Below are 27,823 nucleotides of genomic sequence, written 5' to 3'. Positions count from 1 at the left end.
CGGTGCATACGGAAAGCTTGCAGGGGCGCCTGCAATTTAAAACGTTCGTGCGTACCGTATTTCCCAAGAAAATATTGATGCCTCATAACACAACAATGGCTGTCCGTCCACGATAAGTCCCCCCCACCCATAGCCAATTTAATACGGATATTTGCCGTTCAGGTGGTCCATTGCGCATGACTATAGGCATGCGGCCTTAAGTCATACATGTAACCAAAATGCCGCCGTGAATAGCAAAAAGGTTGAATCCGCCTGGTCATTCCTTCCACATTCCTTTTTATCGTGACATTGATCTGATAAAATCGTTAATGATAATCTGAACTAAACTAAGGCAAATTGGTAACCTGTACCTGCACATACTGCCTCATACTCTGAATTATAAACGAGAAGGATATATTCGATCGCATGGGTTTCAAGGGACACAATGAAATCGTTACAGAGTCTAAATTACCTAAAAGAACTGCACACTACTGCATCGCCGCATACATGTATTAGACATAGAGCTTGGTTTTTCGCAACACTTTCGCTCAAAGCTATCTGTTCGATACGATAAGACGTGAGCGCGTTGCCGCCGAGGGCCGACACGTGGGCTCGTAGCATCGCTTGCACCTCTGCAAGAACAGTGTGAGTGAACCAACACGATCCAGTACCCCGCGGCGGCTCAGTACCGGGCAGGCCTTCGTCGCCGCCGCGGACAGCGGAGGTCTCGCGAATAAGAAATATGTTAACGAAGCCAATGTGTCGTCTTACGCGCCTCCCTGGTACATGGCTGGTCGGAATTATTTCAATGTGACGCGTCGCGGTTCCGTGGCCAGAGCCGCCACTGACGTGACGAGAACGATCGTTCTGCCGAGCGGTACCACTAAGCACCGAATCATCTGCGCTGCTGGAAGCGTGGAGCCCATCTGGTTTGGGAATGCGGATGGAAAAAGGTGACTGGTTCGGTCCCTTGGATTGTTTCTCCTTGTCTGGGGTTTTCTTCCCGTCGTCGATGTCCAGACGAAATTGCAAGTCTTCCATTAATGACTTTTTCTCGCCACTGCGATAACCGACTCCGGCGACTGGCTTGTATTCTGCAGCAGCTCCCGAGATCCATATCTAGCAATAGCGATAAAGAGGTATGTCGCCAAATGCAATGTTGAAGCATGTATAATAGGCCATGGACGTACAGTATCTATTACGCAAAAAGGTCGTCACCCCCATCATCATACACAAACGCGATATTTTGCTGCGTCACAGTCAATGTATAATAATACAGGATAGCATGGACAATGTAAATAAAAGATTCGGACATTTCGTAAAATATTCAATGTTCAGTGAGGTACGGACGGTAGTGAGAAAGCTCACGGTAGCACCTCATTTGAATTTGGATCTCATGATTCCTCGTAGATCGCTGCCTCAGTTATCAATCTTTCGCACCTCTTAGCCGATACCGCTGCAGCATCATACTAACGCGCGTAGTGCGAACAGCAAACACCTGATCATCTGAAGGTGTACACCAAAGACTGCTTAGTACCGAAGTATCAGAACGTAACCCACCGATACTGTAAACACACTACGTATCATCACCGACCGTCACCACCTAAAAGTGCACTCTACAGCCTATACCTGCAATCCTACATGGATAAGAGTTCTGCCAAAGTTCAAGGTGTTCTGATAGTGAGACGTTTGATGTGTGGTAGAAATGTGTGATTATGGTATCAGAATTGTAAGCAAGGAGAAATTGAGTCGATATTGGTGCGAATATTGTTCACACATTCGCCATAGACACATATCGTTAAACAGCTGATCTATCTTCATTTGCCTGACCTTGTGAAAAATACTTGACCAACATTCCCCATATTGTGCTTCTAATCAAGGCTGCCCTGCTCTTATACCACTGTCCTTCTTAACGAAATAAGTTCTGCACTGAGTAAACCTAGCAGCAATTCTTTGTCAATGGGTACGAGAACTGTTACTTCACGACGAAAGAATCCTGACTTTGCCATGTTTATCAATAAAAAAAAGTCGATACTCTATTCAAAGATCACTTCTAACTGGTATTCGGTCTGATCGGTGCTTTAGACATTTTGCACTAGGCTGCTTGAGCTGATCAATGTCATTTCGGAAAATTCATTCATTGAGGGAAAGTATCATTTGTTAGGTTATAAAATACCAAGTCATTCAGGAAAGGGTAAGGTTGGCGATTGCAGGTGGCAACGAGGAAAGGCTTAGTATCAAACCTAACGGTTGTCATATACAGCAGTTTAATAGCAGTTCAAAAAATTCAACCTGATGTTGCGAGTATACAGAACTCACGTGAATCTCGTCGTCCTCAGGTACAATCAAGTCAAAATTCATTCCGCAAATCGACAGGTAAGGCGATAACCGCCCGAGACGCTGCCACAAGCTAGCGAACATTTTCTCGCACGAATTCTTCAGACCGCGATTTAAGGCACGGTCCCCAGCACGCTCTCGATATTGCACCCGCCAGAACATGGAAAATGTCTGCACAAACACATTTAAAATACTATGGTGACGGTTACGTTGTCTACTATTAGAAATAACTTTTGATATACCTGCAAGTTGCGCACTAACGACCGCACTCCGGGTACATATGCACAATTACTAATGCAGCAATTTTTTGGCGGCAAAGGATCGACCATTCCTTTTAACTGTTCTATATCATCAGTGTCGTCAATCTGTCAAAATATTTGAATGCAACACTTCAGAAATCAGTCAAACCTAGGCAAGCGACTGTAGGATTTACCGTAACAGGTAGGGATTGTCTGCTTTCGGACGAGACGTTAAGCAATAAGGTGTCGGCGTTTTCTGCAGCGCTGCCCATTGGTAAATTCTGTAAATACAAACATACACAATGAAGAGTGACTTCAAAACTTAATTTCATGAAAATTACTGGACGCAGATCGAAAAAATCCTTGCATCTCTCGACTTCTCCGTCAAATATATGAGCGAGCGATTCCCATGTTGACAATACTTTGCTCACATTTTGACCTGAGAAAAATTACAGATGCTCTAATTAAGGGCAAGTTTTTGCAACTTTTTTTACAGCTTCCGGCAGCTTCCTAAATACTAGTAAGATATGTAGAATGCTGTTTTAAGCTGTTTGAAGGAATCTTATAGTGCAACTTTTTGCAACTTTTGTCCATTTTTTTCATGCAACTCTTTGCAGCATTTTGCAGCTTTTTCGATTTTTCATGACAGTATTTTCGGTTTTGGTGAAATACACGGCCAAATTCGTCTGAAACACCGTAAATCAGCACCGAAGTACGGGTATTTCGGGAGCTGAGCCAGTAAATTGACCTTTTTTCAGTCAACCGAGCAAAATGTGGTCTTTGAGTGCAACTTTTGTAAAAAATAAATAAATAAATGCGGAGTTAACTGCAACAAAAACTTGCCCTACTAATTACCCTAGATTAGTGATTGGTAACCAGGGGTGTGCGGATGCAGAATCATTTGGGTACGTATACAATAGTGTAACTACGCTTCGTTTAGTATGCATTTTCAACCGCATTGCCTTTGTTATACCAATACCCATGATGTAATAATTTGGTGCTCATGGTTCAGTGATTCACACGGTAGGATCAACGGAAGTGCTCAAGTGCTATTTAGTTACTCAAGAAGTGGTGCAGGTACCTGCCTATGCCTGGTTGGTGATTACAAAGTAGTGCGAGCAACTACATAGATTAAGAAGCACCGCTCACCAGAAAAATCTTCACTAGTTTTTCCAGGTAGGGCTGTTACATAAGCTGCGGTGGCGATGGCGGTCCCGATCACAATATTCTCCCCCACATTTATCCGGGTTTGTAACCCAAACAACACATTCATTCCTCGTAGCTAAAATATGTTGAGAAGATGTAAATGTGCAGTGCACAGACGCAAATGACTTATGGCCTATGGTACCTTGAGTTTATTGTACAGTTGCTTGTGAAGTTCATACTCGATAAAAGGAATGATATCACCAACAATTACAGCATGTGACTCCCCTTGCGATTTCTTTTTGCTACGGCAAAACCTAGATCAACATAAAGACATGAGGCGGAACACATAATATTGCTTGATGCAGCTGTGAAAGTGTGTCCAATAATCTTCACCACAAGTTGATAAAGTAATTGACCATGATTATCATCTCAACGTAAATAAGTCTTACAAAATGTGAAGTTAACCAAAACAATGATTACATATCAAATTTCATCATCTGGTGCAATGTGCACGACATGAAATAGTATGCTATCACAATTACATTGAAAAGAGCAACAGACCTTGCATGAATCAAAGTTCCTTTCCCAGTAATGTGAACATCTCGAGGGACATCGATAGTTGTGAACAAAACCTCAGGCACCTTTAGAAGACATATACAATAAAATCACGAACTATGTGACACCGTACCAATAAATAACGGTACCTGAATAGTTGGATCAAGGGTAGAATAACCGACTTTGATAGGAAAAGGCGGATCGGCACTGTATGGAACTTGAAACAATCTCGCGTTCGAGTGCGCGGGATCTACTGGAATACTTCATGTTAAACGGATAGTTTTAGTTGGAAAAAACGCACCTCACAACATGTAAAACGCACCTCGCTACCATTCTCGGTGGGGTGATGGCAAATCCGCTGCCAGAGTTATGCCTCTTCCTAAACTCGAATTTTTCAAACGGATTACTTGCGTCAAGAATCAATGCGGCCGAATGCGGTGGAACAGGTTTATCTGCGATCAACCCAGGTATATTGATGCTGGACAACTTGGAAGATGCTCCACAAAATGCCTTCCATAAATATTAGCAATATAGCACACATTTGTCTTCATCTACTTAATAAAGGAACCAAGAGTTCCCCATGCCTTCACCAAAAGTGAACAATACATCATCAAATTGCTGTTACACTCATAGTAACGTGGCAATGGATTCCACCCATACGCAATTTCTTAAATTACAACCTACTTAGCTACTTCCGACCACCAAACTGTGGGCTAATACAGCTAGTGCTTAATGGTACGATCCTTATATCTCTGCACAGAGGAGAACAGACCCTTTAGAGACAGCGCTTCGTTTCCCTGGCCAGGTACGGTGAAAATGCTGCCATCGACAACTGCGGCCGTTCCTTGCGCTGACAGCAAGATCAATTCATCACTGCAAAGACAAAACAGGCAACATTAGTTTTTCAATTAAACAAAATGCACCTGTGCCGACAATAGCAGCTCATTACCATACCATATGGATGTGAATTCTTTATAACCGACGATGGCATTGCATTCGAGGGCAAACGCATGGCTTTTGATCTCTTGTCGCAATTCTCTCCACCAAGCATCTCGAGTCTCCGGAGCATCTACAGGCAAGGGAATTTGTGCCACTCGATGTAATATTGGTAAATTTTAGCAATTAAAGTCACAGTACAGGAATAAATATGTCCAGTTTTAAGTATACCATACCTGGGTTATGGATTTTATCAAGAAGCTTCACAGAATGCGCACTCACCACGCCGCCGATATGAACCAAGAACTTCATAGGGAATTCGGTCATTGTCAGAAAAGGAGAATCCTGCGGGCATAATAATTTGCTCGTTAGCACCAAAATGTAATGATTGGCTTGCATAGCACAGGTGCAATTCACGAAATCTTATAGGTGTGCATTAGGGTTGTTCAGATTTGAAAAATTGTCAGGAAACTTCGATGCTTGTGACCCAAATGAAGGTTTAGTACATAAAAACACTTTTATGAGCAAATTTGGTCATCTTCGTCGTGATCTTCTATCCCGGAAAACCCCATAAAGATCCACGGGGCAATTCCCCTTACTACTGGATATGCAATGTTGACCACGTCACCGGTTTATAGCTTTTGTGACGTTATCAGTTGAAAACGGCTGTGTAGAGATGATATATTGCAATAAAATAGCCATGATTTAAAAATTGTACTTAAATGCAGTCCCATAAAGGCCACATGCACAACGATTTCACTCTGCATGAACTGTCTATCATGCTCATGGGAATCATGTATCGGTTGCACCATTGACATCGGCTTGTTTTTGATCGTACATTGAAGAAGCGCCGTTGGGTTGCAATTCGTCAACAAATACTGATATTCCCAGCTAGTTTTCAGCCATAAGATATTATTCAAAGGTATGTAATGTCAGTAATACTTTTCTCAACTTCAAATCATCTGTAAAATACCGAGTTATCTTATTTTATGGTAGACTGCAATTTAGTTGCAGAGGAAAGTCTGAAACAAAGCGGATATGGGTTTTGCGGACCAACCATGAACAAGATTCAGGTCTGTCCACTATTTGGTCTGATATTCTGGTCACTATTCGGAAGGATATTTATCTGAGTGTATTAGTCACTCCAAGTTACCGACTCTAGATGAGGTTCTACTACACCCGCCATATCTGAAAGAAAATCGCCCCGAAACTACCACAGCGCAGGACTGTGTCCTTCTAACTGTTGAAGAGGTTGACAACGTATGGAATATGACAAGAATATCTATAAGGCAAGCGCTGAACATTGTGTTGATGCATTGTTTCAGGCATTCTTCTTCAACTAAATTGCAGTCTACCATAAAATAAGATAACTCGGTATTTTACAGATGATTTGAAGTTGAGAAAAGTATTACTGACATTACATACCTTTGAATAATATCTTATGGATGAAAACTAGCTGGGAATATCAGTATTTGTTCACAAATTGCAACCCAACGGCGCTTCTTCAATATACGATCCAAAACAAGCCGATGTCAATGGTGCAACCAATACATGATTCCCATGAGCATGATAGACAGGTTGTGCAGAGTGAAATCATTACGCATGTGGCCTTTATGGGACTGCAGTTAAGTACAATTTTGAAATCATGGCTATTTTATTGCAATATATCATCTCTACACGGCCGTTTTCAACTGATGTCACAAAAGCTATAAACCGGTGACGTGGTCAACATTGCATATCCAGTAGTAAGTAGAATTGCCCGGTGGATCTTTGGGGGGTTTTCGGGGATAGAAGATCACGACGAAGATGACCAAAATTGCTCATAAAAGTGTTTTTATGTACTAAACCATCATTTGGGTCACAAGCATCGAAGTTTTCTGACAATTTTTCAAATCTGAACAACCCTAGTGTGCATATACTTACAGGGGAGCTTACCGGTGCCATATCCTGAACATTCCCTGCCGTGTTCCAAGCAGTGCCTGCATGAGACACTGTGATTCCTGGTCCAGTAGCGGTATCTGAATCCAAAGACGATGATCTACCGGTTCCGAAGTACTGAATACATAACAGCTTACACAATAGCTAGCTTACATAATAGCTTACACAATAGCTTACCTTAACAGGAGACTCCGATAACGGAGTATTGTTACCGGGAGAACAGCTGTGCTGAGAAGTCGGTGTTCTGCAAAACAACATCAAGTCTACCAAGGCCATGACCAAAATCATATATCGCATTAGTTACTCACGTGGGGCGGATGGGCGATGTGACGATTCGAAGATTTGTGTCCAGAGTAACGGCCGTGCCTATCGCCCGTACTACAACACCGAATTCTCCTTCGATGTCAAAGTGCTGGTGATAACCGACAACGGCATTTCCGCCCATTTCGATAACCTAAATGTAGAGCTGGTCACTGTTTGGTACCATTCTGCTTCTCCATAGTACCGTGTGTGTTTTAACTAATTAGGCTTCTTATTCAAATGGTTGTGTTTTAGAAAACCATAACTAGGCTTCAACAATTTTTGAAATCAAACTGCTAAAATTATCTGTTGCAAAGACGTTGCCAATTAGTATTTGGATTAATTCACATATTTTATTAGTAAATCTATCATGTAGGAACTCAGCAACGTTGCATGTCACGGTAACCATGTTCAATTTCGGAAATTTGACCGCCATCAATTCATCTGCATTAGTCGCGAAGATGCATCCTGCAATATTTTTGAATGCTTTCGCCGGCGATCGACTAACATAAGAAACGCCTTGTCTATATCTAATTCTGCAAACTACTCGCTTGAATATCTTCCAGACATTTTGATTTCTGCTTTAATTGTCAGTAGTTTTTGCATGTTTTGAAAACCAGCACTGCTAATTTATGATAAAATCTTAGTGTAAAAACCGTGCATCTCCGATCGGATTTGCGTACTGATGGTATGGCGTATGAAGAATAAATGAAACCTTCATTCCTATTCTTCTCTGTAGTTCTCCGGACACTTGTGAAAAAAGTCGCTGACGTGCTTCGTTTGTAGCACGCGGTGTCCTCAGTTTATCAATCCATTGATAAACCGGATCTTCGCTGACGATGAGTTCCTCCACAAATCCTTGAATACCAGAGATCCGATAACATTCCGGCGTGGCTGTACCTACAAAGAAATAAATCGGGCGATACGAGAGAAAAGAACATAGAATTGTTAGCTTCGATTTACCACGCAGGAATTTTATCCCGCAAGATGACTTTTTGAAGCGATTGAAGTCGGCAAACAATTCCAGTTTTACTGACAGCTGGATCTCCCCGCGAATACCTTGAAATCAAATGTCAAGTGGTGGTGTTACGTAAGCTCCATATCTATTGATCTACTGTATTCTTAAAGGGCTATTATTCGCCTTATTTATCAAAATATTTTGTTCATTATTGGATTAGATTATGATTTTTTTTGAATTTTCAACACATTTTCATGTTGTACACGGTTTGCAGCTAACTTTAGGATTTTGTTTCCCTTTATTGCAGTCCTTTTATCATTTTTTCATCATTTCTCTATTCATTATTCTTACGATAACAAAATAAACGTGATTGATTGATTGATGAGCAACAGTTTGTGAAACTTGATGTCATTGAAATTACTTTGACACGATAACATATTATGTTCAGGACTCTGGTATGAGCTCAATAATGATTGGAATTTTACTATTTATCGCAAGATCCAAAAGCATGACATCATACCGAAATTCCCATATTAAAAGAAGTTTTGGTGATCCGATATTTGGATCAATTTCTGTACTACTCCCTAGTCGCAATGTCAGTCAGTTTTTATGATTTCAGATGCAATCACTCCCAGATGTGGCGAACTCATGATACAATTTTTAACATCTTCTCATATAAATTAGATACCAAATACAATAATAGCATGAAATCCACAACCCTAATATTTATCAAGTCCTTATTTAATTGTGCAAGCAGAATTTGGAGGCCACAAGACGTCACTCAGTGTCTCAATGATGATACAGATTGCTTAAGGTTGATCAATAGCCTACTCTACTAGAGCAAAGGAATGCTCGAGAGTGTTTCCAGTACCGTATTTATGACGGTCAAATGTAATAATTTATTAATTTCAACATACTGAGGATATGGTATTTGGGCACACATTAAATTTACGGTAGTATTGTCGAAAAATGAGACCACGCTCTTCCAGAGACATCAAAGTCATAAAAGCATCAAATGCACTCTCTTTTGGTCAGTAAGTAGGCTATTTGAATTGCTTCGGCACTGCTAGCTTGAAAGCAAATCAAAATATATTTGTCATAGCTTTACAGTATAGTTAATGAATAGAAGAATGGATATGAAACATTACAAAACTACAATGGTTATCAAAGAAATCATCTTACCATGTAAAGTATCGTAAATAGGGAACCACCCATGTATAGCATTTGCTGAGTCGGATGACAACAAAGGGTCAATATCAATGTAAACTTTCCCGATAGCATCATGTGAACTGTATGTGTCATGGTCGAGAATACGAATTTGCAAAGGCTCGTCTTGCAAATGCTCATCGTCTACCTAAAACACACTGTGTTAACTAGGAACATGACGGTTGACTTGACATCAAGTAATATCTTACCTCAAAAGTGTACCATTCTGAATTCCAAGACGGATTTAATGACTTTGGATAAACATCAGTTTTGTGAGTGATACTTCCGAATTTTATCTGTTGAATAAAAGGAGTTGCTCTGGTTGTAGCTGAGTCTGCGTGGATGTATCCTACTAATCTGAAACAGTAGCCAGAGACAGAATTGGGAAGCATAGCAATACTCACTTCAACGAAAGCATCGGTCAACTCTGAGGCTCTGTCCATAACAGGTAAGTGGCGACCGGACAAAATCTTGACTTTTAGTCTACCTGGCATGATGGATTTCTGCTAAAAATATAGTATACAAGGAATGAACAAACATGGCAATGTGACAATTAAATCAATTTTTGTATTGGTATGTGTAGGGATGAAGAAAAACACGGTTTCCAAAATTTGGCGAGAGAGTATACAAAATACAAGTTCCAGGAAACACAGGGATAAGACTAGGTGAAGGTCACTCGATAACCTCACGCTTCCTTCGTATCTCCATCGTCAAAGCACCACGATTTTGCAGACAAAAATAAAGAACTTGACCTTGCTTGGGATACTATTTGAAATTCTTCTTCGGCGCTTGATACCACCACCATTCATTTTAAAATGAGAACAGCACGCTTCTTAAAGTAGAATAGGCTGATAAGAATGAATTGACCTCACCCAGGCTCTAAAAGTTATCTTAACTCTAAAAACTATGTCAAAAAAAATCGTGGCTTACTTATACTGATGATTTAATACCCTTGGCGACCTTGTTCGACAACAAACAGGTCAAATTTTCGATGACTAAATATCATCATCATCATCATTGGTTTATTAGCAATTTTATCAGTTCAATACACCACAAAAAATGCGATACAATGAAAAGACAGGAAGATGTCGAAGCGACAAGGAGTAGTCTATGGAATCTGACACCCACCTTGGCCTAGGCGATGTAAAGAGGAGGCATGCACACTGAATGAAAGTAAAGAAGATAGTATACAAAAAGAAAGCGACAAGAACTAGGGCGGCATGTTATGGGAAGCGAGATCGATAGGTCAGTCGTGGCCCGGTAATCTTGAGGATGGAGATCTCTGGCAGATGTATGGACTGGTTGGCTGCCGACCTCGCAACTAAATTTAACTATAGTCATAAGACTCATAACTACGCGAGCACCTATTTATCCCACCTATGCTACGCGCCAAACTGCACTGTGAAATGTGCAATTGTGCATAGCCATCGGTGACTGCAACGCCCCCTTGCGATTACGATTGCAGCAACATTTTGCGGCATTCCTGCAAAGCAGTCAGGTACACCAGTATTGATAAAAGAAAGTAAATGAGGAATGTTATGACAGAAGATATGGCATAAAACAGGACAAAAATTAAAATAAAGTTGCATGTGTCGGAAAAAGGGGAAGTCGATGTGGTACAGTAATCTCAATCACAGATTAGAGATGCAAGGCACCAACACGACCAACAAAATCAACACATTATTATCTTGCTTCGGTTCGACGATGTGATTTCTGCCGTGTTTTTTCTGTCACAAATACTGCATCTGCGTCCGTCTTTCGCGTCGCATCGGCCGAGTTGCTCCTACGTTTGCCGTTGTCATCGTCGAATGCGTCGTACTCGTCAATTACGCAAAAGCTGTCGTAACTTTAGAGATACGAGTCGATTGTGGAAATCATGCGTGGAATTACCGTCATCATGGGTTTACGTGTAGGACACTTGGCTATCCTTGTTGTATTAATCATATATACGGATTCAGCACTTGCGAATGCCGAGGAGGTAGCTACTAAGGACTCTGGTGACACCAGTACCAACTCGGGTACGAATGCAGACGATCTAGGAAATAAGGACACGGGTGAAACCAGTGCCGGCTCTGGTAATTCAGCAACGGGTCAGGAACAGGAACCGAAAGACTGTGGATGTAGTAGTCTCAATCGCGCGAAGAGGGATGTAGATGTCACTGATCAATCTGTCATTGAAACGTCTCCTGAATCTCCAGAAGCACAGAGTACTTCAACCATGGTCTTGATACCTGCCGGAAATTTTCAAATGGGTTCAGCGGACAATATATTACCAGCCGACGGAGAGGGCCCCGTTCGACAAGTGACCCTGGAAAATTACTACATTGATGAGACGGAAGTAAGCAATGCACAATTCAAGACGTTCATTGACCAGACAGGTTACAAAACAGAAGCGGAAAAATTTGGTAATTCGTTTGTTCTTGATAATTTCATTAGCGAAAAGACAAAGAAGGGTATAACTCAAGCTGTAGCGCAGGCACCGTGGTGGCTACCAGTCAACAATGCGTTATGGAAGCATCCCGAAGGAGCAGACTCTGATGTCGCAGAAAGATTGGATCACCCTGTGGTTCATGTTTCGTGGAACGATGCAACTGAGTATTGCAAATGGGCTGGTAAAAGACTCCCTACTGAAGCAGAATGGGAAAAAGCAGCCCGTGGTGGCTTACACAACAGACTTTTCCCATGGGGTAACAAACAAAATCCCAAAGATCAGCAACGATTGAATATATGGCAAGGTGAGTTCCCGAAGACAAATACCGAAGAAGACGGATACAGTGCTACAGCCCCTGTGAAATCCTATGAACCAAACAAATACGGCCTTTACAACACTGTCGGCAACGTATGGGAATGGGTGCAGGACTGGTGGACGATTCATCACAGCCCTGACGCAGTGACTAACCCCAAAGGTCCCAATACCGGCAAGGATAAAGTGAAAAAAGGCGGCTCCTACATGTGTCACAGAGAATACTGTTACCGTTATAGATGTGCGGCACGCAGCCAGAACACTCCGGACAGTTCTGCGTCAAATCTTGGATTCCGCTGTGCGGCTGACCGATTGCCTGAGTATTTGGCCAGTCAACAAAAACCAGGTCATACCGAATTGTGAAATTGCGGTCATTGCTAATATGCAATAATTTAGACACCGCCAACAACATGCATTTCCCATTGCCATATTTAAAATCATTTCAATTGTTATTATAATGATTATATTAATTATATGCAATGATCGTTGATCTATGAGAATACACATTTAGATACTGTTTTATTTGTTATATGAAAAAAACGTGTCATATCAGCAGTCTTTTGTTTCAATAGATAAGACTTTTTTCTTGAAATGTTGGAATGAATCTAGTGTCATTTCTCATATATTTTTCTTTTGAATTACATTACATAGAGCGTACTTGTTGAAAAGATTACTCAATATTTTACAAGTTAACAATGGCAAAAAGTCATTTTGAATATGTGAAACACTTTGAAATATTGGACGAATGCCTCAAAAATTGTTGGATCGTGGTGAGAGTGGACGGAAAGAATTTTCACAAGTTCTCGAAACAGCACAAGTTCGCAAAACCCAATGACGATAATGCCTTAACGTTGATGAATGAATCGGCAAAAGGTGTAATGGGCCTCTTTCATGATATAATTATCGCGTACGGTCAGAGTGATGAGTTTTCGTTTGTATTTAGAAAGCAAACGAAGACGTACAATCGAAGGGCGAGGTATGTGTCATTGCATGTCCATTGAAATTCCGTCCTGTATTCTTGTATTTTTACTGCAGCAAACTATCGTCCACTGTGGTATCGCAATTTTCAAGTTGCTATGTCTACCATTGGACGAAGTACTTTCCATCACAGAAGTTGTTGTATCCACCGTCGTTTGATTCTAGGGTTGTTCTATATCCATCAAACCAAAACATGCGGGATTACTTGAGCTGGAGACAAGCTGATTGTAAGATGCTTTAATACATGTAGTGTTGTATTGATACCTTTAATTCGTCATGTTCCAGGCCATATCAATAACCTCTACAACACGTGTTTTTGGTACTTGGTGCACGATGGCAAAACACCTACCGAAGCGGAATTAGAATTGCGGGTAATTACCGAGAAATACAGATTACTAACCTCCATAGGTTATTAATCTATAGTAGAACAATGATCCTACATCGCGAATGACGGGTAATTGTTTAATATGACAACGATGCTGCTGGGCAATGGCGTGTTTGTTCTGCCATTGTATAGTCGAATAGGAAACGTTATGGGCGGACATGGTTGTAATGGTAATGACAACGTACTCAGCAGCCGTGCGCCATTTGACAAATTTCAGATGGCGGGCCCACGAGTGCCATCTTAAGGTGGTCGGCAGCCAGGCTTCCTCCCCAGAATTTTGCACTTATTGATGCTTGGTCTCTGGTATTGTGATGCAATCCCTGTATCTTCTTGCATAGCCTGCGTGTGAAGAGTGCTAACGTGGTAAGAAACAAGTGGTTAACGGAATCAGCTACCATTTCGGGTACCGGTATATGTATATGTAATTCTAACTCGAAAGGTTCAATGCCTCAGTAACCATGAACCGCACGTCACTATACTGTGAAACCGATTTTGACACTCTTGGTTCATGATTCAGAGGTTGCTTTCCCCTGACTATATTATAGAGTCGCATTGCTGTAACATGCCAAACACAACAGACCAGTTGATTCTGAATAATTATTTAGCAAGTGGAACAGTTCAGAATGCCACAAGAGTTGCGATATAATGAGGGGATGCTTTGCAAAGTCGATCGATCGAACACCCACCCACCTTGGCATACAGAGAATTATTTGACTTCATGTGCAAATGCCGTTACAATTTCACGTCGCTCTTGACATTCGCATCGTCTTTATTAAAATTGTATCGTCACGTGATGCTCAAGTAACGAGCACGATGACAAAAATGCAATAAATAGATTTCGAAAACTATCTGCCCATGTTCAAATACGAACCTTTCGGTCGATTTATTTCAATTTATGAAGCATGGGACAAGACGCGAGTCCAATCCATGTGGCTACGGGCTACTGTACCAATACTCCCGAGTCCCGAAAACAAAAGATCGGAAGGCTTCCGTACCATCTCTAGATGTCGCTAAAGTGTTTCACAAGTTGTCTTCGCGAATGAGTATTTGTCGCCTTCGTTTCTGCAGGGCACTACATCCGCCGATAAGAATGAACTATTGTTTTCAAAGTTCGGCACCAATTACAACGACCTGCCTCAGCTGTACCGCAAAGGAAGCGTTATTTTGAGAAAGAAGGTAATTGTGATCGCGCTCCGGGCGGTTTCGCCGCTTGACGGTTCAGCTGCGAAGTCAAGGCACGGATATTCGCTGCGATCAGAGTTGTGCGTCCTTTCATATGTAGCCACCCGTGGAGCCGCGCGCTCTTCGATCTAACACGTTCACGTTACTTGTTTACGGGTATCGCGTCGTCGCTTTCCGCCTTGGGCCACACGCGTATTTTCAAACATAACCCCAGTAATTCATCGGGCCAAAATGGTCAACATCTGCGCGAGATCAAAAGAGATCCCGGTAATTTGAATGTATCGGGTTTTGCAAAATCGTGTTTGGACGCGCTTGGCGGTTCTCGGACAATGAGTCGTTTTATATCGGTCGTACCTTTCCCGAATCAAAAAATCGGTCACAGCGCGCTGCCTCGAGCAAGCTACGGCGAAGCGCCACCTGCGAAGTTTGTCTAGCAACTGTCGAATCTGCCAAATATAGACGAGCGTGACCTCTGCTGTTGTCATTACATATACAGGTCACTCGCTCCTCTATGGGAAAAGATTATCACATAATCCATCGACTCCGGTTCATCGTTTTTCGCGGGATATTTTTGTTGGCGTCCAACTGCGACTCGTTTCGTAGTGTGAAACGTGAACGAAACAGTATGCGAGGTGCGCGGATGCCGATTACATCATCTGTTTAGCTTTACATTCACATTGTGCTGCGCAGTGTGCATGATCTAATGAATACAGGTTACGAAAATATTCACAAAGCGATAGCCAATGTGAATTCATAGACATATAGCGAACCCAGGACCTGTCGGATGGAATTGCAGTCCTTTCGCACAAAGTCGTTGAGATGTCAGGCCAGGCCAGTGCGCACTGGTCAAGTCACTGTGTCAGTGAAGTTTGTGTTTTTAGTTCTTCGCGAAACGGTAGTGTGTATTCCACAGCTGCAACACCCATGGCTCGCGATTCCGAGACCAACCGAGGTCAACTCCTGAATATCTACTTAATTGTAGGAGGTTTGTCTACTCCAATGGTTCTTAACCATTTTTCTTGCAGCGCCCCCTTTCCAAAATTGCCTACGTCTGCCCCCTCCCCCATATTTTAAGGACGGTAAGAAAAACAAGTAACAGTTCGAAGTCCGGTCGGTCTTTTCGGGTTGGGACTTCACTATTGGAAATAACTTGAATCGCGCCCGAGGACCACTCGACTAATTAACGCTATAATAATTGTATGTGCTATAGGCTATTCGAGATCAAATCAAGGTTGTTCTAACAACCATCCGGTACGGGCTAACACCATCTGGTTCGAGCCCTGTGTACATGTACATATCCCGAATTAACCTCCGCGACTGGCAATGCGGGTACGTTAATTGTATTGCGTTTTGTTTTATTGCTTTCTATGACTAGTAAATCGACTGGGATAGTAGTAGAGATCTTTGTTCACATTGAATTTAGTCATGCACCCAGTTATTAACTATCACATGAATGTATTCCAAATAAAGCAACCCATGTTATATAACGTTCAGGTTCATGTAAGGTTGCGGTTCACAACACTGAACAGTATCATCCTTTATGATAGAATAAAGACATATTCTGAAGATTTAATTTTGTAGCTCTCAAATACCAATATATCATTTTGATCAAAAAGCTTCAAAGTATCTTTTGTACAAAGGGCACTCACTCTCAAACATGGTACAGTGCCTATTTCTTCGATTTCGACACGCTGTTTGCCGCGGGATAAAATACCTAGTTCGAAACATTTTGTGGAAAATAATCCGAGCTAGGTGATGGGCGTATTTAAACGGGTAATTGGCGATCTAAAAGTACGCGCAATTCATTTTACATGACATATAACAAACCACTGCGTACATGAAAATATTTGCAAACATTGTCGGCATATCTTCGCGCCAAGCACGACGAAAAATTTCGAGATTTGACAGATTTTTTCGAATGTTAATTTGCAATGAGAACTGTATATTGAACTGTTGTTCTACAATATAATCATATGCCCCTACTGTACCCTCTACTGCGACGCAATTTTACTTCAGCGCCGCCTATACCGCCCCCTGAGCCCATCGCCCCCTTCAGCGTTTCTGCCCCCTTCAAATCCAAAGCTCCCCCTGGGGGCGCTGGCGACCAGGTTAAGAAACACAGGCCTGCTTTATATGCTCCTTCTCCACATCCGAGTTCAGTAAGTGTATCATACAGAACGTCTATCTAGAGCAGTGGTTCCCAATGTGTGCGATATCGCCCCCCAGGGGGCGATTTGGCGGTCTAGGGGGGCGAAAATGACGAAGGGGGCGATGGCGTGTTGAAACGGCATTATTGGAGTCAAGTCGGCGAAATGACCTTTTTTTTTGTCAACCCACGAAAATTTAGCTGCAAAAGTGTAAAAGATCGACATCGAGCCGAAAAAATGACCTTATTTTTAGTCAACCCGCCGGTCATTATAGTTTGTATGCCCATTTTACGGTTCACAAAATTGAGGCGGCGATGATGGGTGTGGAGCTTGAAAAGGGGGCGATGAGTCGAAAAAGGTTGGGAACCACTGATATAGAGGAATGTCAGCAATCATAATAAGGAATATCGGCCCGGTGTGAAATAACAACACTCTTGGTGCGTAATAATGTGTAGTGTTTGCCATGAACTTGTGACCGCAATCTGCTATTCTGGTTACAATTACTTGCTCAGTTGCATGCTTGTCAGATGACTTTGAAATTGCTTCTGCCGAAACTTGACATTTTCGAAGCGGATGTTTGAAGGAGACTCGAACTTATTTATCAGTTTGAATTAGCCAGCTTGTTGTCAAGTTTTAGGGTGATGATTTAACCACATTCTGTTTCCAGCGCGCGCCAGGAAAAGACGTTGAAGCCGACGCGAATACTTCAGAAAGCTTCGACGTAATGCACACCGATGTCATAGGCCAAGAATTTTGGACGAACCACCCGAGCCTACTGGCGTGAAAAGGCAAATTCATGCAAGGACCAGTGGACTGGATGGTATCAAGCGTATTCGGCGACAGCGGAATCTCGAGTGTTAGGGGAGTAAACGCATCGATGGTTATATAACAAGGACTTATTTATTTGGTTTTTCATGCCACGCCGGTCTATTTTTGTGTAAACGAAGGACCTCTCTGCGCATATATCGTGATTACTCTCTTTAGAACCTGGTATTTGCCTCAATTTCAACCCTTTCTAATAACTCGTCCTTATCTCACTTGTATCGGCGTTTGCATTTACTCGTATGGAGAAACACAGCCCTGCAGCCTTGGCTATCTGCTACAATCTGTGCGCTGCGGTGTTGAGTTTCGTCGCGACAATTGGTCTTTGTGCCGGTGAGATGGATATCAGTGTGGGCGAAATCTGCCGAATTGGAAAAATTATCAACGAACAATCATGTCTAATGTGTTATGTGTAATTAAATGTTCAGATAATCGCACCGGGCATGTCTTTAGTGGACCCGGTTTCTGACCTTGGCCTCGCATGCGATGCTACATGAGGAAAATCAATCAATCGCTAATAGCCCGTTTCCACCACGAGTATAACTGCATTATAGAGCAGAAAGCTTTGTAATTGCGTCATGAATTCATCACTAGATTCGGTGTTGTCAACACAAACTTGGTGGTTAGTAGTATGAGATTGACGCGATCCATCTGTACCGCTTTTACGTATAGTGCGTTGAAGCTTGGGCGAGATTTGGACGTATTGGAGTATACGGCCTGGCTCTCGTCGGCTTAAATGTGTCGTAGACGTTGTCTCATGCAGCAATAAAGTAAATATGTTTTGTTCTCTACATTATTCTTCCACTTGCTGTACAGGACAACCGACATGCGTCACTTATCAAGAGCAACTAATGAAGACCCCTTACTACAATGATATAAATGTTAGGGTTCACACAATGGGGTACAGTACATCTTCAGCGTTCCAGTTCTATATATCTTAATATGATACCGCATAAGATTAGGCACAACGCAGGAAGCGACCAGGAACAATTGTTCATTATTGTCTTTTAATATCTTTTCATCTCGCTACGCAGAGTGGGCCAACCGATTACAAACAAATCAGCATTTACCACGCGATATGTGACGACATATTCGTCGTCCGATATGAACCCCTTTTCTTCTGTATGCCGTATATAGCCTAATTGTGGAAATTGCAATGGATTCTTCATGGTTGTTGCAATTCTCCGTCTTGTATGCACGCTGGGTTAGATCAGAAGTCTTTTATGCGATCTGGGTAGCAAGCATGTCTTTTAAGTCATTTTTAAATAGCCCTTTTGAATGGTCCCATTGAACGTGGTCCAATAGACCATTCATGTGATATTCACCGAATATTTTTTAATCAACACCAAGTCCCAGAAAAAGTGCGACTTCATGTCGCGACCTTAGCAATCAAAATAGGTAAATCTATGTATCCAATACTACGTATCCAAGTGACTGGAGTACGATGTTTAGAAATAGTCACTGTATAGTTCAAAGTTCGACGATTGAATCAAGGTCGTTTCTCCGTGGTATAATCAAGATGAGAAGCAAAGGATTTTTAAATGCCAGGTAGTGATTAAATGGTCATTTAGGAGCCCCTTCAAAAGTATTGCGGGAGGTATTGCTCCTGCGGTAATAGGTCCTTGCTCCACACACGAACAATCCCGAATTACTTTGATAATTACTATCGAATCGATGGTATCGTCAGTACAGTGCAATAAATATAAAAAGATGGCGTTCATTGCGCTGAACTGAGAAAATGACTTTACTCTATCGTCCGTCAAAGTTCTACATACTGACGATGATTGACGTTGACGATTTTGTTGTCTGAAATTAACCAGCTCATTTCGTCCAATCTCGTTTCGCCGGCCCGAATGAATTCATGCTCAATATATTGTTCTAATATATAGTCTTCCGCCTTTACCCCGGGAGATTTATCTGTACTTTTGAAACTGTTTACATACATGTAGTTGATTTAACGCATATAATAACTTCATTGGCCATTTCTTACAGTCTCTACAACAGGATCAAGAAACTCCCCATTTGCTGGAGACCAACGAAATTCTTTGCGGCTGTAGCATTTGTTTGCAATAGGCCTACATAACAATTAAATGCTCATTCGATCTTTACCGGGTGTCATCACATTTTACATAATAACAGTCGCAAAACACAAAACCTTTTCTCATGACATGCTGCCGACTCAATAAATCATGTTTGGCAAGCTGGTACTCAGTTCTCAGCTGACAATTGATCCAATCCAATGACGTGATGGTCACTGCGTCAACGTGTGTTTTCAGATGTGTGTCTGACGTAGTTCGACCGCATACATTGACGTTAGTGGAGCACCTTGATATCACTGTATCTGAGGCGAACAAGTCTGGATTGTGACGGCAACGAACTTTGTAGTGTAAATTGGATTATGCACATCACCCACGCATGAGATCCACTGAAGACGGAAATTTGAGACTTCTTGTGATTTGTCCCGCGAATCCATTTGGTTCGCGGAAACAAATAGTTTATTTCAGCATAGCTCATTGTTCTATAGAAGAAATCTAAAAACAGGCACAACTTCTCGGAATGCAAATAGAAGTGCTGGATTTGACAATAAGAACACCTTGACATGGGCGGTCACAAATTGGACCGCATCCATAAGTCCTGGTCTTCGATCAGTTACTGCGTGCCTACTAGGCTATCTATTATCCTTAGCGAATGGTGAACAAACCGTCTTCAACTTTTGGATGACCATACAACAGTTATATCAATGCCGTTGTTCGTGATAGCCACTGGGCAGTATAGCATAAGTACGTTCCACTACGCTACAATACCAATGGGTTGCAAGGCTCAATTTCGACCGAGGTCGAATCTCATCCTAATTGTTGGACGTTTATAAAGGCTCCTAATTTAATAACTGCCTGCAAATATGACCAACTACTTTATAATTATGACCCAAATTTAACGGAATCAAGAAACGTGACCGCTCTCAATTTTATCGTTTATCGATTTTTATAAAATATGTTCCTCCTGATCACCAACAATGTTTGAATATTTCCGACCTTCTAAAAACATAAATTAATACATCATATTTAGCATCGTTGTAACAACCTTGCTGCAAATGCTTGTTAGATTTATCCACTCTGCCAACACATTACTCCCTGAGCATTTTATTGACCGATCAAATAATTAAAATATGGACAATTAGATATGAGCAATGCATGCATAGACATGGGTCGACACACAAAAGCATATTTCAGAGGGGAAATTGAATACATACATTATATTTAAGCAGTATCATTTAAATACATATTCTTAATGACGTGTTGATGAATAAGTTAAGTAAATCAGCAGCAAGCAGTCCCTTGCGTGCGTGCGAAATACCCAGTTCTTCTCACAGGCTTCCGGACGACATTGTTCTGAAAAAAAGTAAAAATGTGAAAAAAAGAATCACGATCAAGGTAGAAGAAAGGAGGCAAGCAGTATAAATTCGAAATTTTCGAATTGCTCGATATCAACGTGAGTGTGATCAGTTAGAGTGACAACAAGAATCAATAAGCCTTTAACAACCTTCAAGCCATGAAGACGTTTGTCGCGCGCTACGTGATACTTGCTGTTTGCATTTCTACACTCAGTGGTCATGCCATCAGAAAGTAAGAGAGAGTTACAACAGATATCGTGATGGAGATGAACCTAAACATACTTTCCCTTCTGGTTTACAGACGCCAATCCGGTGCGCAGTGGCATGTCAACAGAGGGCGGAGAGACCTGAAGACACAAGTCGCAAAATTGCGTTTACTTGTCAAGAAGCTGAAAGAAAATTTCCAGGCTCGAGTAATCGAAAGAGATGGGAATATCCGGGAGGAAATCGAACGCGAAGTTGTTAATACTATAAATGAGGCGTTCGCTGTCCGAGTTGAGCATGCGAATTTGCCGCCAATCGAACCATACCACCTAAGGATGAACAATGAAGTCGAGATTCCGGCCGGATTTCGTGTTAGGTCGGAAACAATGGACCTGCCACTGCCAGAAATTGACATTTTGCGTACTTCGAATCTAAGATTCACCAATTCTCATAGCAGGCTGATTAAGATCAAACTGCAAAGAGAACTGTCGAGGCTCTGCAATGAGCTACATGGATATCTCATTGCTAGCGGTATCTATCTTAACATCAAATGTGGAAGGGACAGCTAAGCCTCGACAGCACGATGAGTGGGTCTGTGAGTTGAGAGCTGCGTCCGAAAAGGTCAGGATTCGTGGACTGACAAGATTGAGGCAGATCAGAAGAATAACACGATACAGTACTGATGGAAGAGCGTCGCTGCCAATGGCCTCAATAAGCGACGGAGATACCGAACAGTCGTGGATCCAAATAGTGGGATTTTTCGAAAAACTATATTTTTGTATCAATGTTCGTTGTCGGTCCGTATTGATACGCGCCCCTGTGTTTTGTGATATTTACGCGATGAATTGAAGTGTTCGATTTTAGTAATCGGAAGAATCTAATATTGAAAAATATGCGTGCGCCGCACAAGGCTATACTGATTTTAGTATCGAATTTTCAAAATGACTCACTGTCCTAATGGTGATGCGTATGATACATGCGAGACAGTTTAGCTGTATTTTTTGCAGTTGCTGAATCATGATAAAGGTGTCACTAGCAGCCCATTGACTCGCAATTATAGTCAGTGTCACGCGCGTACAATGTTTCAACCAGACAGTCAATCGCGAACGATTGTGCTTGCAAAGGAGATCGGACACAAATTACGATTGTTCAATACCCGCCTCTATCAATTGTCTCATATACCATCACCAATTACAAAATTGACCCACGGTTTCCTAAAATCTACAGGTATTAGTACAAAATTAACACGATAAAACGCGGTAGCAATGACAACGCCGGTGTAATTAGCGTTTCAGCTTTTTATTAGGACGACTCCCAATTTAGCTCGGGAATCACCTTTCACAGAAATATCACAGTAATACTGACGAAATCATAGGCTTCATCAAGCAAATTATTGTTCCTGCGCACTCGTCCAACAGTTATTTGGCTTTGATTGTTTGATGATCAACATGCAATACGCATGTTTGCTCAAGTTTGAAGTCTCAAAGATTATAACTTCACTCGATTTGAAATATGAAATTGCTTTGCGACAAGAAATCGATTGCCGCCCTTTTGTGGATCTTCTGTCCCCCTGATACATGAAGTCAGATATAAGCGACAATGGGTCGCGCCTAAATTTGTGGACAAACGCTATGACGATAAATCGAGACAACATATGCAGACCGTGACGTATTGATACTATGCGTCCATAAGTATATTTATTTTAGTATTATTATTTTTATTGTAGTTTGAGGTGACGCTTGTCATCTAGTTTTTTTCATCACCGGCCATAATTGGAATATGCTAGGTGTTGCAGGTTCATATCCACCCAAGCTGGGTAATAACATTGTTTTCGGAAGCCCAGATAGAATGTGAGAACTGAGCAGGGCATTAAGTGGGTGAATAACGATGTGTGCTGTGAAATGAGCGCAGGTGCGGAAACGCCACAGACGCAGACAAATCCAATGATGTGAGATGTCGCGCAGTCCTCTGAAGATTTGCTAATGTATTAGCCTACTCAATAATGTCATCCTGTGATATCCCGTGGATTTTTCTATCATCATCGCTGATAGTTTAGCGTGTTATTAGTAGATTTTATTGTCATAAAACTGATGGCTGGCTACAAGCTAGGTACAAATCTTTTAGATGTTATTCTCCTGCAAACTTTTGCTGGCCTGTAGTAATTCTAGACGTTGTTGAATATTATGAAACTGTTGGCTGACTAGTAGCTGGGTAAAAAATCGCTACATGCTTATTCTGCAAAGTTTTGTCGGCACGTGCCACGTGGTAGCTGACGGCACCGGTCGCCTGTAGAAATTTTAACAATAATTCTAGACATCTACAAAATGGCGCACTTGAGCTTCTTAAAAATAGCGGAGAATTACATTGTTTTCAATTCACGACTAGGCCATACAGAAGGAATTACTTGAAAACCGGATATATGCAATGCCTCTTATCAAAGCAACGGACGGTCATAAATCTGTCGGATCTCTGCAGAAGTATATATATACAATTTATACATATTTAAAACATGGATTACAAGTTCAAACAGTATTCGCATATAATGAACCATTTTCTCACAACTCCGGTGTTAATACACCCGCACAATCACTTAATGACGGTTTAACGATAAATCCGAGAAATTCTAACCGCGGAAGCGTTGCTCGTTTATTGGCACAGTGAGATCATTGTTCGATTAGCATTAAAAAGGATCTGGGACTTTATTTACACGAAAGCAAGAATTGTATACGAAAATGTCGGCTTTCGAAAACTGGTATTCACGTAACTGTTTTGAGTATACGAAAAACAACTCTGTACGACACTCCGTGTAGACAGGCGGTCTGCTACTGCCGAAGTCTGCTTTTGCGGTAAGCCATTGCCGCAACGCCCACGCGTAAGTGTGTGAGTTTCGAAGCACGAGAACCAGCACAACAATCTGCAGTTCCCTTTCCATAACCCCTTCTCGAACCAACCTTGTGTGTCAGAGTGCCATCTGTTCTCAGGATTCCCAGGCAATACGGTGATGAGTCATAGTTCAAAAGAATCACACGTCATAAACAAAGTAACGCGATTGATCATGATCGACCGCTTGTTACTCCACCACAAGTAGATCATAAAGTGATAACAATTCACATGAAATCCACGTAGTCCTTTCACGTGCACTTTCGCTGCCTAGATATATAGTAACACTACTATTACTAAGCATGTTGATCCATAGCTTATATTTGTCTTCTGTTCACTACCCTCTCAAGTAACACATGCTTGTTGGGATACTGGCAGAAAGGTATAAAACGAAACTGCTTACTTTAGTATGGATTGGTGCTCACTGTTTACTGTTCATTTTGCCAACCCTCGAAACTGAAATTCGGTACTTTAACCTTGCTCTATCTGTAATTCATTGATCTATGTAGCTCCGATAAGGCTCATTAAAAACTTGCAACCTAATAAGACGGTCATCGGTCATATCACCAATATATTTACCGATGGTTCGTAATTGATGCGCAAGGTCACCTCAAACAACCGCAATCCCGCTCAAAATTTTACTCAACTCGCGCTGCAAATGTCAGTCAGACAAAAATCGTGGCTGATAAAAGCTATTTTAGTTCCTCGCAACACTTGTCGAAACTTTACCTTGTCTTTTTGGTGTTTCGAGGTGGTCACTTAATTGTGACTTTGCAACATGTAAGTTGACCCAATTACAAATATATAAAGTATGACTAGCAATTACTATTCGTCAATTTAAATATGCGCAGTAGGCTTACAATGAATAATTTATGACCCACGCAAATTCACGTAAGCGGTGTCTTCCAAAAGCTATGAAGTAAAGTGGGCCGTGCTGCTACAAGTCGACCTGGCGTAAAAAGGACCTAAGAAGTCGAAAAATCATTAATATTCAAACGACACCAACAACCAATGTTCGTCAAATTGATGTTGTATTGAAATATTTGCAATTGCAAGATTGAAGCCGAAACTTCTGTTTGATTAGGCGAGATAGTACCAAGCGAATTGATTTCGACTAAATAGATGGCAAAAATGATTGAAAATAATTTACCTTTCATAAGTACTTGGCAGAGTTGATGTACGCATTAGATATATAGATGATTTAGTCTGGCGATGTTATATGCTAGCATTTATGATACACTGCAGAAGATATACGTCCTCGTCGATCGCGTATGCAAACGCTATTTGCATCAAAACTGAGAAGCGTACTGTCAAGTCAACGCCGCTAGCTACATTTGTATTTCAGTAGTGTTGAAGCATATATTCCGACGTTGAAGTTGTTGCAAGTATGCATCATTAGTCCGTATATCGGTGCATAACATCACAATCGTGTTGTCTACTGGTGTGGCACCAATGGGTTGCTGACTCGAGTTCGACCGAAGTCGAGTTTTATATGGGTCTGAAGCTTTCTACCGGGAGAGTATCGGTTAGCTTTTCTATGTGATTGCGACGGTGCCGGGCCTTTTTGTAGAAACCAGCTTTCCGAAATCTGCTGTCAGTAGATCTGGGCGGGGATTATTACCTTGGTTGATTGATAATTTGTTTCCATGACTCCCCCGGTAGCAATATGAAAATATCCATTCAGACTTGCGCTCTCTAACGCCAGCTGCAGATGTTAATCCAGGTCAGGTCTGCATAATTATTCTTACAAGATGATAATCATAAGAGGACCAACGTCTGGGCGAATACAGAGTGATAAACAACGGCCAGACTGGTTTGGAATCAGATTGCCGACTGCTTGTGGTTTAACGATGACACAGAACGTCCTTAATGCCGTTTTAATTAACTGTGTATGATTTTTGCGGACTATCCGTTTAATCTCAGTTCGGCGAATTCCGGAAGTACAATCAATTTCTACGCCTGAGTATATAGCGAAAAACATAAAATTTGAAACAATGCTTTGAAATTATTTTGTAATGCGTAGCTGTCGGATTGACACATTAGACCCATAATATCTGTAAACGTGTCAAATGTTTAAGTACATCGGGAATCGAGCATAACACTATATACATGCAATAATAAATGGGCTGGGCACTGATCAAATGATTCTATGGAATGAGTAAAAATATCGCAAATATAATTTAGGTGTGCAGCCTTTGACCCACTATGAAAATTTGTACCAAGAAGTATCAATTTTCAATGATTTATGCAGGGTTTCATATTTACCTTGAGACAAGCAAAAAAAAGTCAAAAACACTATAATACGCCTATGCTGATTTTCCACGTGAAGTTTGTGAAAAAGTTCATCCAATATTCTGAAAACGTTTTTCGCGCATGGCGTGATTTACCTCTGTGTATTCACAATTTCATTTGTATTGCAATATTGTATGACAAGCTTCGCCTTTCAACTACCATTTTTAATTCCTGGCGACGTCATTGGTAGTAATGAAAGTGAATATGGCAATTATGGCATTTGATAATCTGCTGAAGTGCAGCACTCGATTTATGTTGCCGAATCTATTTTCTGAAACATTGACTTGGTCATCAGCTCCCTCTAGTCATAGTCACATTGGACAATTCGGGCCGTATAACTGAAGAACTGAATACATCACATACGTCATTGAACGGTCATCGGTCAATATATATACTATATAATAATATAGTATATTTGTATGCATACAGTTAAATTGTTGCTGTTGTTTAGGTTATGGTACCGATTGTGTTTCGACTATACATTTGTCATGTTACACTAGGCTAGGGTTGCCATACGTCCGGAATTTCCCGGACATGTCCGGAATTTCACTGTTCAAACTAGCGTCCGGGAGGAATTTCTAAAATATGCCAAATGTCCGGAATTTTGACGTAGGCTCATAATTTTTTCGTAGATCAGCATAAAACAATATTTTTTTGGAATATTTATGCTGATGTATCATATTTTTCTTCGCGCTGCGCGCGATTTACTATCACATTTATTGATTTTAATATGGAGACTATACCACCCTCGCAATAACTGCCAAAAAATATAAATAAATACGACCTTCATTTACTGAAATAAGCCTAATTGTAATCACAATTATAGGGAACGGTATATTCCTATAGAGATCGTTAAGGCCGTTCAAATGCTTTATTCAAAGATAGTGGTTCCAAACGGAGGGGGGGTATTTTTCCTTTATTCTGGGGTTTGCGAAAATGTTGAACGTAATCAGCTTCCAAAATAGCCCGTGAGTAAGTCTGGGCAACGGTGCTGACTTCTTTTAGTAATCAGCTCGTAAAATTTTGATCTGGGTCACGGAACATTTTCAAATTGGAGATGGTGTCGCGACCATAAAAGCTCGGAAACCACTGGATTTGGGGTGTTTATAAAGCTCCGTGATGCGCACCGGCATAAGGCTGATAAACCATCTTATAGGTAGAACATGAACATGATTTAACGATGTGCAATTACGCTCCCTGTATTG

At 41.4% G+C, this 27,823-nt stretch overlaps 3 protein-coding genes and 1 long non-coding RNA gene across 8 annotated transcripts; 2 read left to right on the top strand and 2 right to left on the bottom strand.

Moving 5' to 3' along the window:
* Nucleotides 1-376: 376 nt before the first annotated feature.
* Nucleotides 377-10,971, bottom strand: LOC145441557 (C2 domain-containing protein 5-like). Of its 2 annotated transcripts, none has more exons than XM_080319453.1 (21): nt 9,999-10,971; nt 9,804-9,890; nt 9,571-9,742; nt 8,394-8,489; nt 8,146-8,330; nt 7,439-7,584; nt 7,308-7,374; nt 7,116-7,247; nt 5,429-5,537; nt 5,211-5,325; nt 5,029-5,129; nt 4,579-4,708; nt 4,406-4,517; nt 4,263-4,342; nt 3,904-4,015; nt 3,705-3,837; nt 2,897-2,994; nt 2,750-2,836; nt 2,559-2,681; nt 2,299-2,487; nt 377-1,098 (listed from the first exon to the last, which is right to left on the bottom strand). In XM_080319453.1, the coding sequence occupies exons 1-21, from the start codon at nt 10,086-10,088 to the stop codon at nt 448-450; spliced, it is 3,015 nt and encodes a 1,004-aa protein (XP_080175579.1). In that variant the 5' UTR covers nt 10,089-10,971; the 3' UTR covers nt 377-447. The 2 variants fall into 2 exon arrangements, with proteins under 2 accessions (XP_080175579.1, XP_080175580.1); XM_080319454.1 differs by having other exon boundaries at nt 7,128-7,247.
* A 486-nt stretch (nt 10,972-11,457) lies between these two features.
* On the top strand, nt 11,458-12,994 carry LOC145441558 (formylglycine-generating enzyme-like). Its single transcript, XM_080319455.1, has one exon. The coding sequence runs from the start codon at nt 11,471-11,473 to the stop codon at nt 12,698-12,700; it is 1,230 nt and encodes a 409-aa protein (XP_080175581.1). The 5' UTR covers nt 11,458-11,470; the 3' UTR covers nt 12,701-12,994.
* Nucleotides 12,995-13,032: 38 nt separating this feature from the next.
* On the top strand, nt 13,033-18,072 carry LOC145441560 (putative tRNA(His) guanylyltransferase). Of its 3 annotated transcripts, XM_080319457.1 has the most exons (6): nt 13,033-13,313; nt 13,373-13,542; nt 13,601-13,686; nt 14,769-14,876; nt 15,379-15,514; nt 17,697-18,072. In XM_080319457.1, exons 1-6 carry the CDS (start codon nt 13,033-13,035, stop codon nt 17,717-17,719), a joined length of 804 nt encoding a protein of 267 aa, XP_080175583.1. In that variant the 3' UTR covers nt 17,720-18,072. The 3 variants fall into 3 exon arrangements, with proteins under 3 accessions (XP_080175583.1, XP_080175584.1, XP_080175582.1); XM_080319458.1 differs by lacking the exon at nt 15,379-15,514; XM_080319456.1 differs by lacking the exon at nt 17,697-18,072 and having other exon boundaries at nt 15,379-17,690.
* A 2,903-nt stretch (nt 18,073-20,975) lies between these two features.
* On the bottom strand, nt 20,976-24,807 carry LOC145441561 (uncharacterized). 2 transcript variants are annotated; one of them, XR_013915856.1, is made up of 2 exons: nt 23,673-24,807; nt 20,976-21,240 (listed from the first exon to the last, which is right to left on the bottom strand). It is a non-coding gene; the product is annotated as an uncharacterized LOC145441561 (long non-coding RNA). The 2 variants fall into 2 exon arrangements; XR_013915855.1 differs by having other exon boundaries at nt 24,212-24,807.
* Between the last annotated feature and the right edge of the window lie 3,016 nt (nt 24,808-27,823).

This window comes from Botryllus schlosseri, chromosome 6 (assembly GCF_051294905.1).
Source record: "Botryllus schlosseri isolate E-star chromosome 6, Bs_hap1, whole genome shotgun sequence".
Classification (NCBI taxonomy): domain Eukaryota; kingdom Metazoa; phylum Chordata; class Ascidiacea; order Stolidobranchia; family Styelidae; genus Botryllus; species Botryllus schlosseri.
The sequence above is the reverse complement of the archived record's forward strand: the minus strand, read 5'-3'. Positions and strand labels throughout refer to the sequence as shown.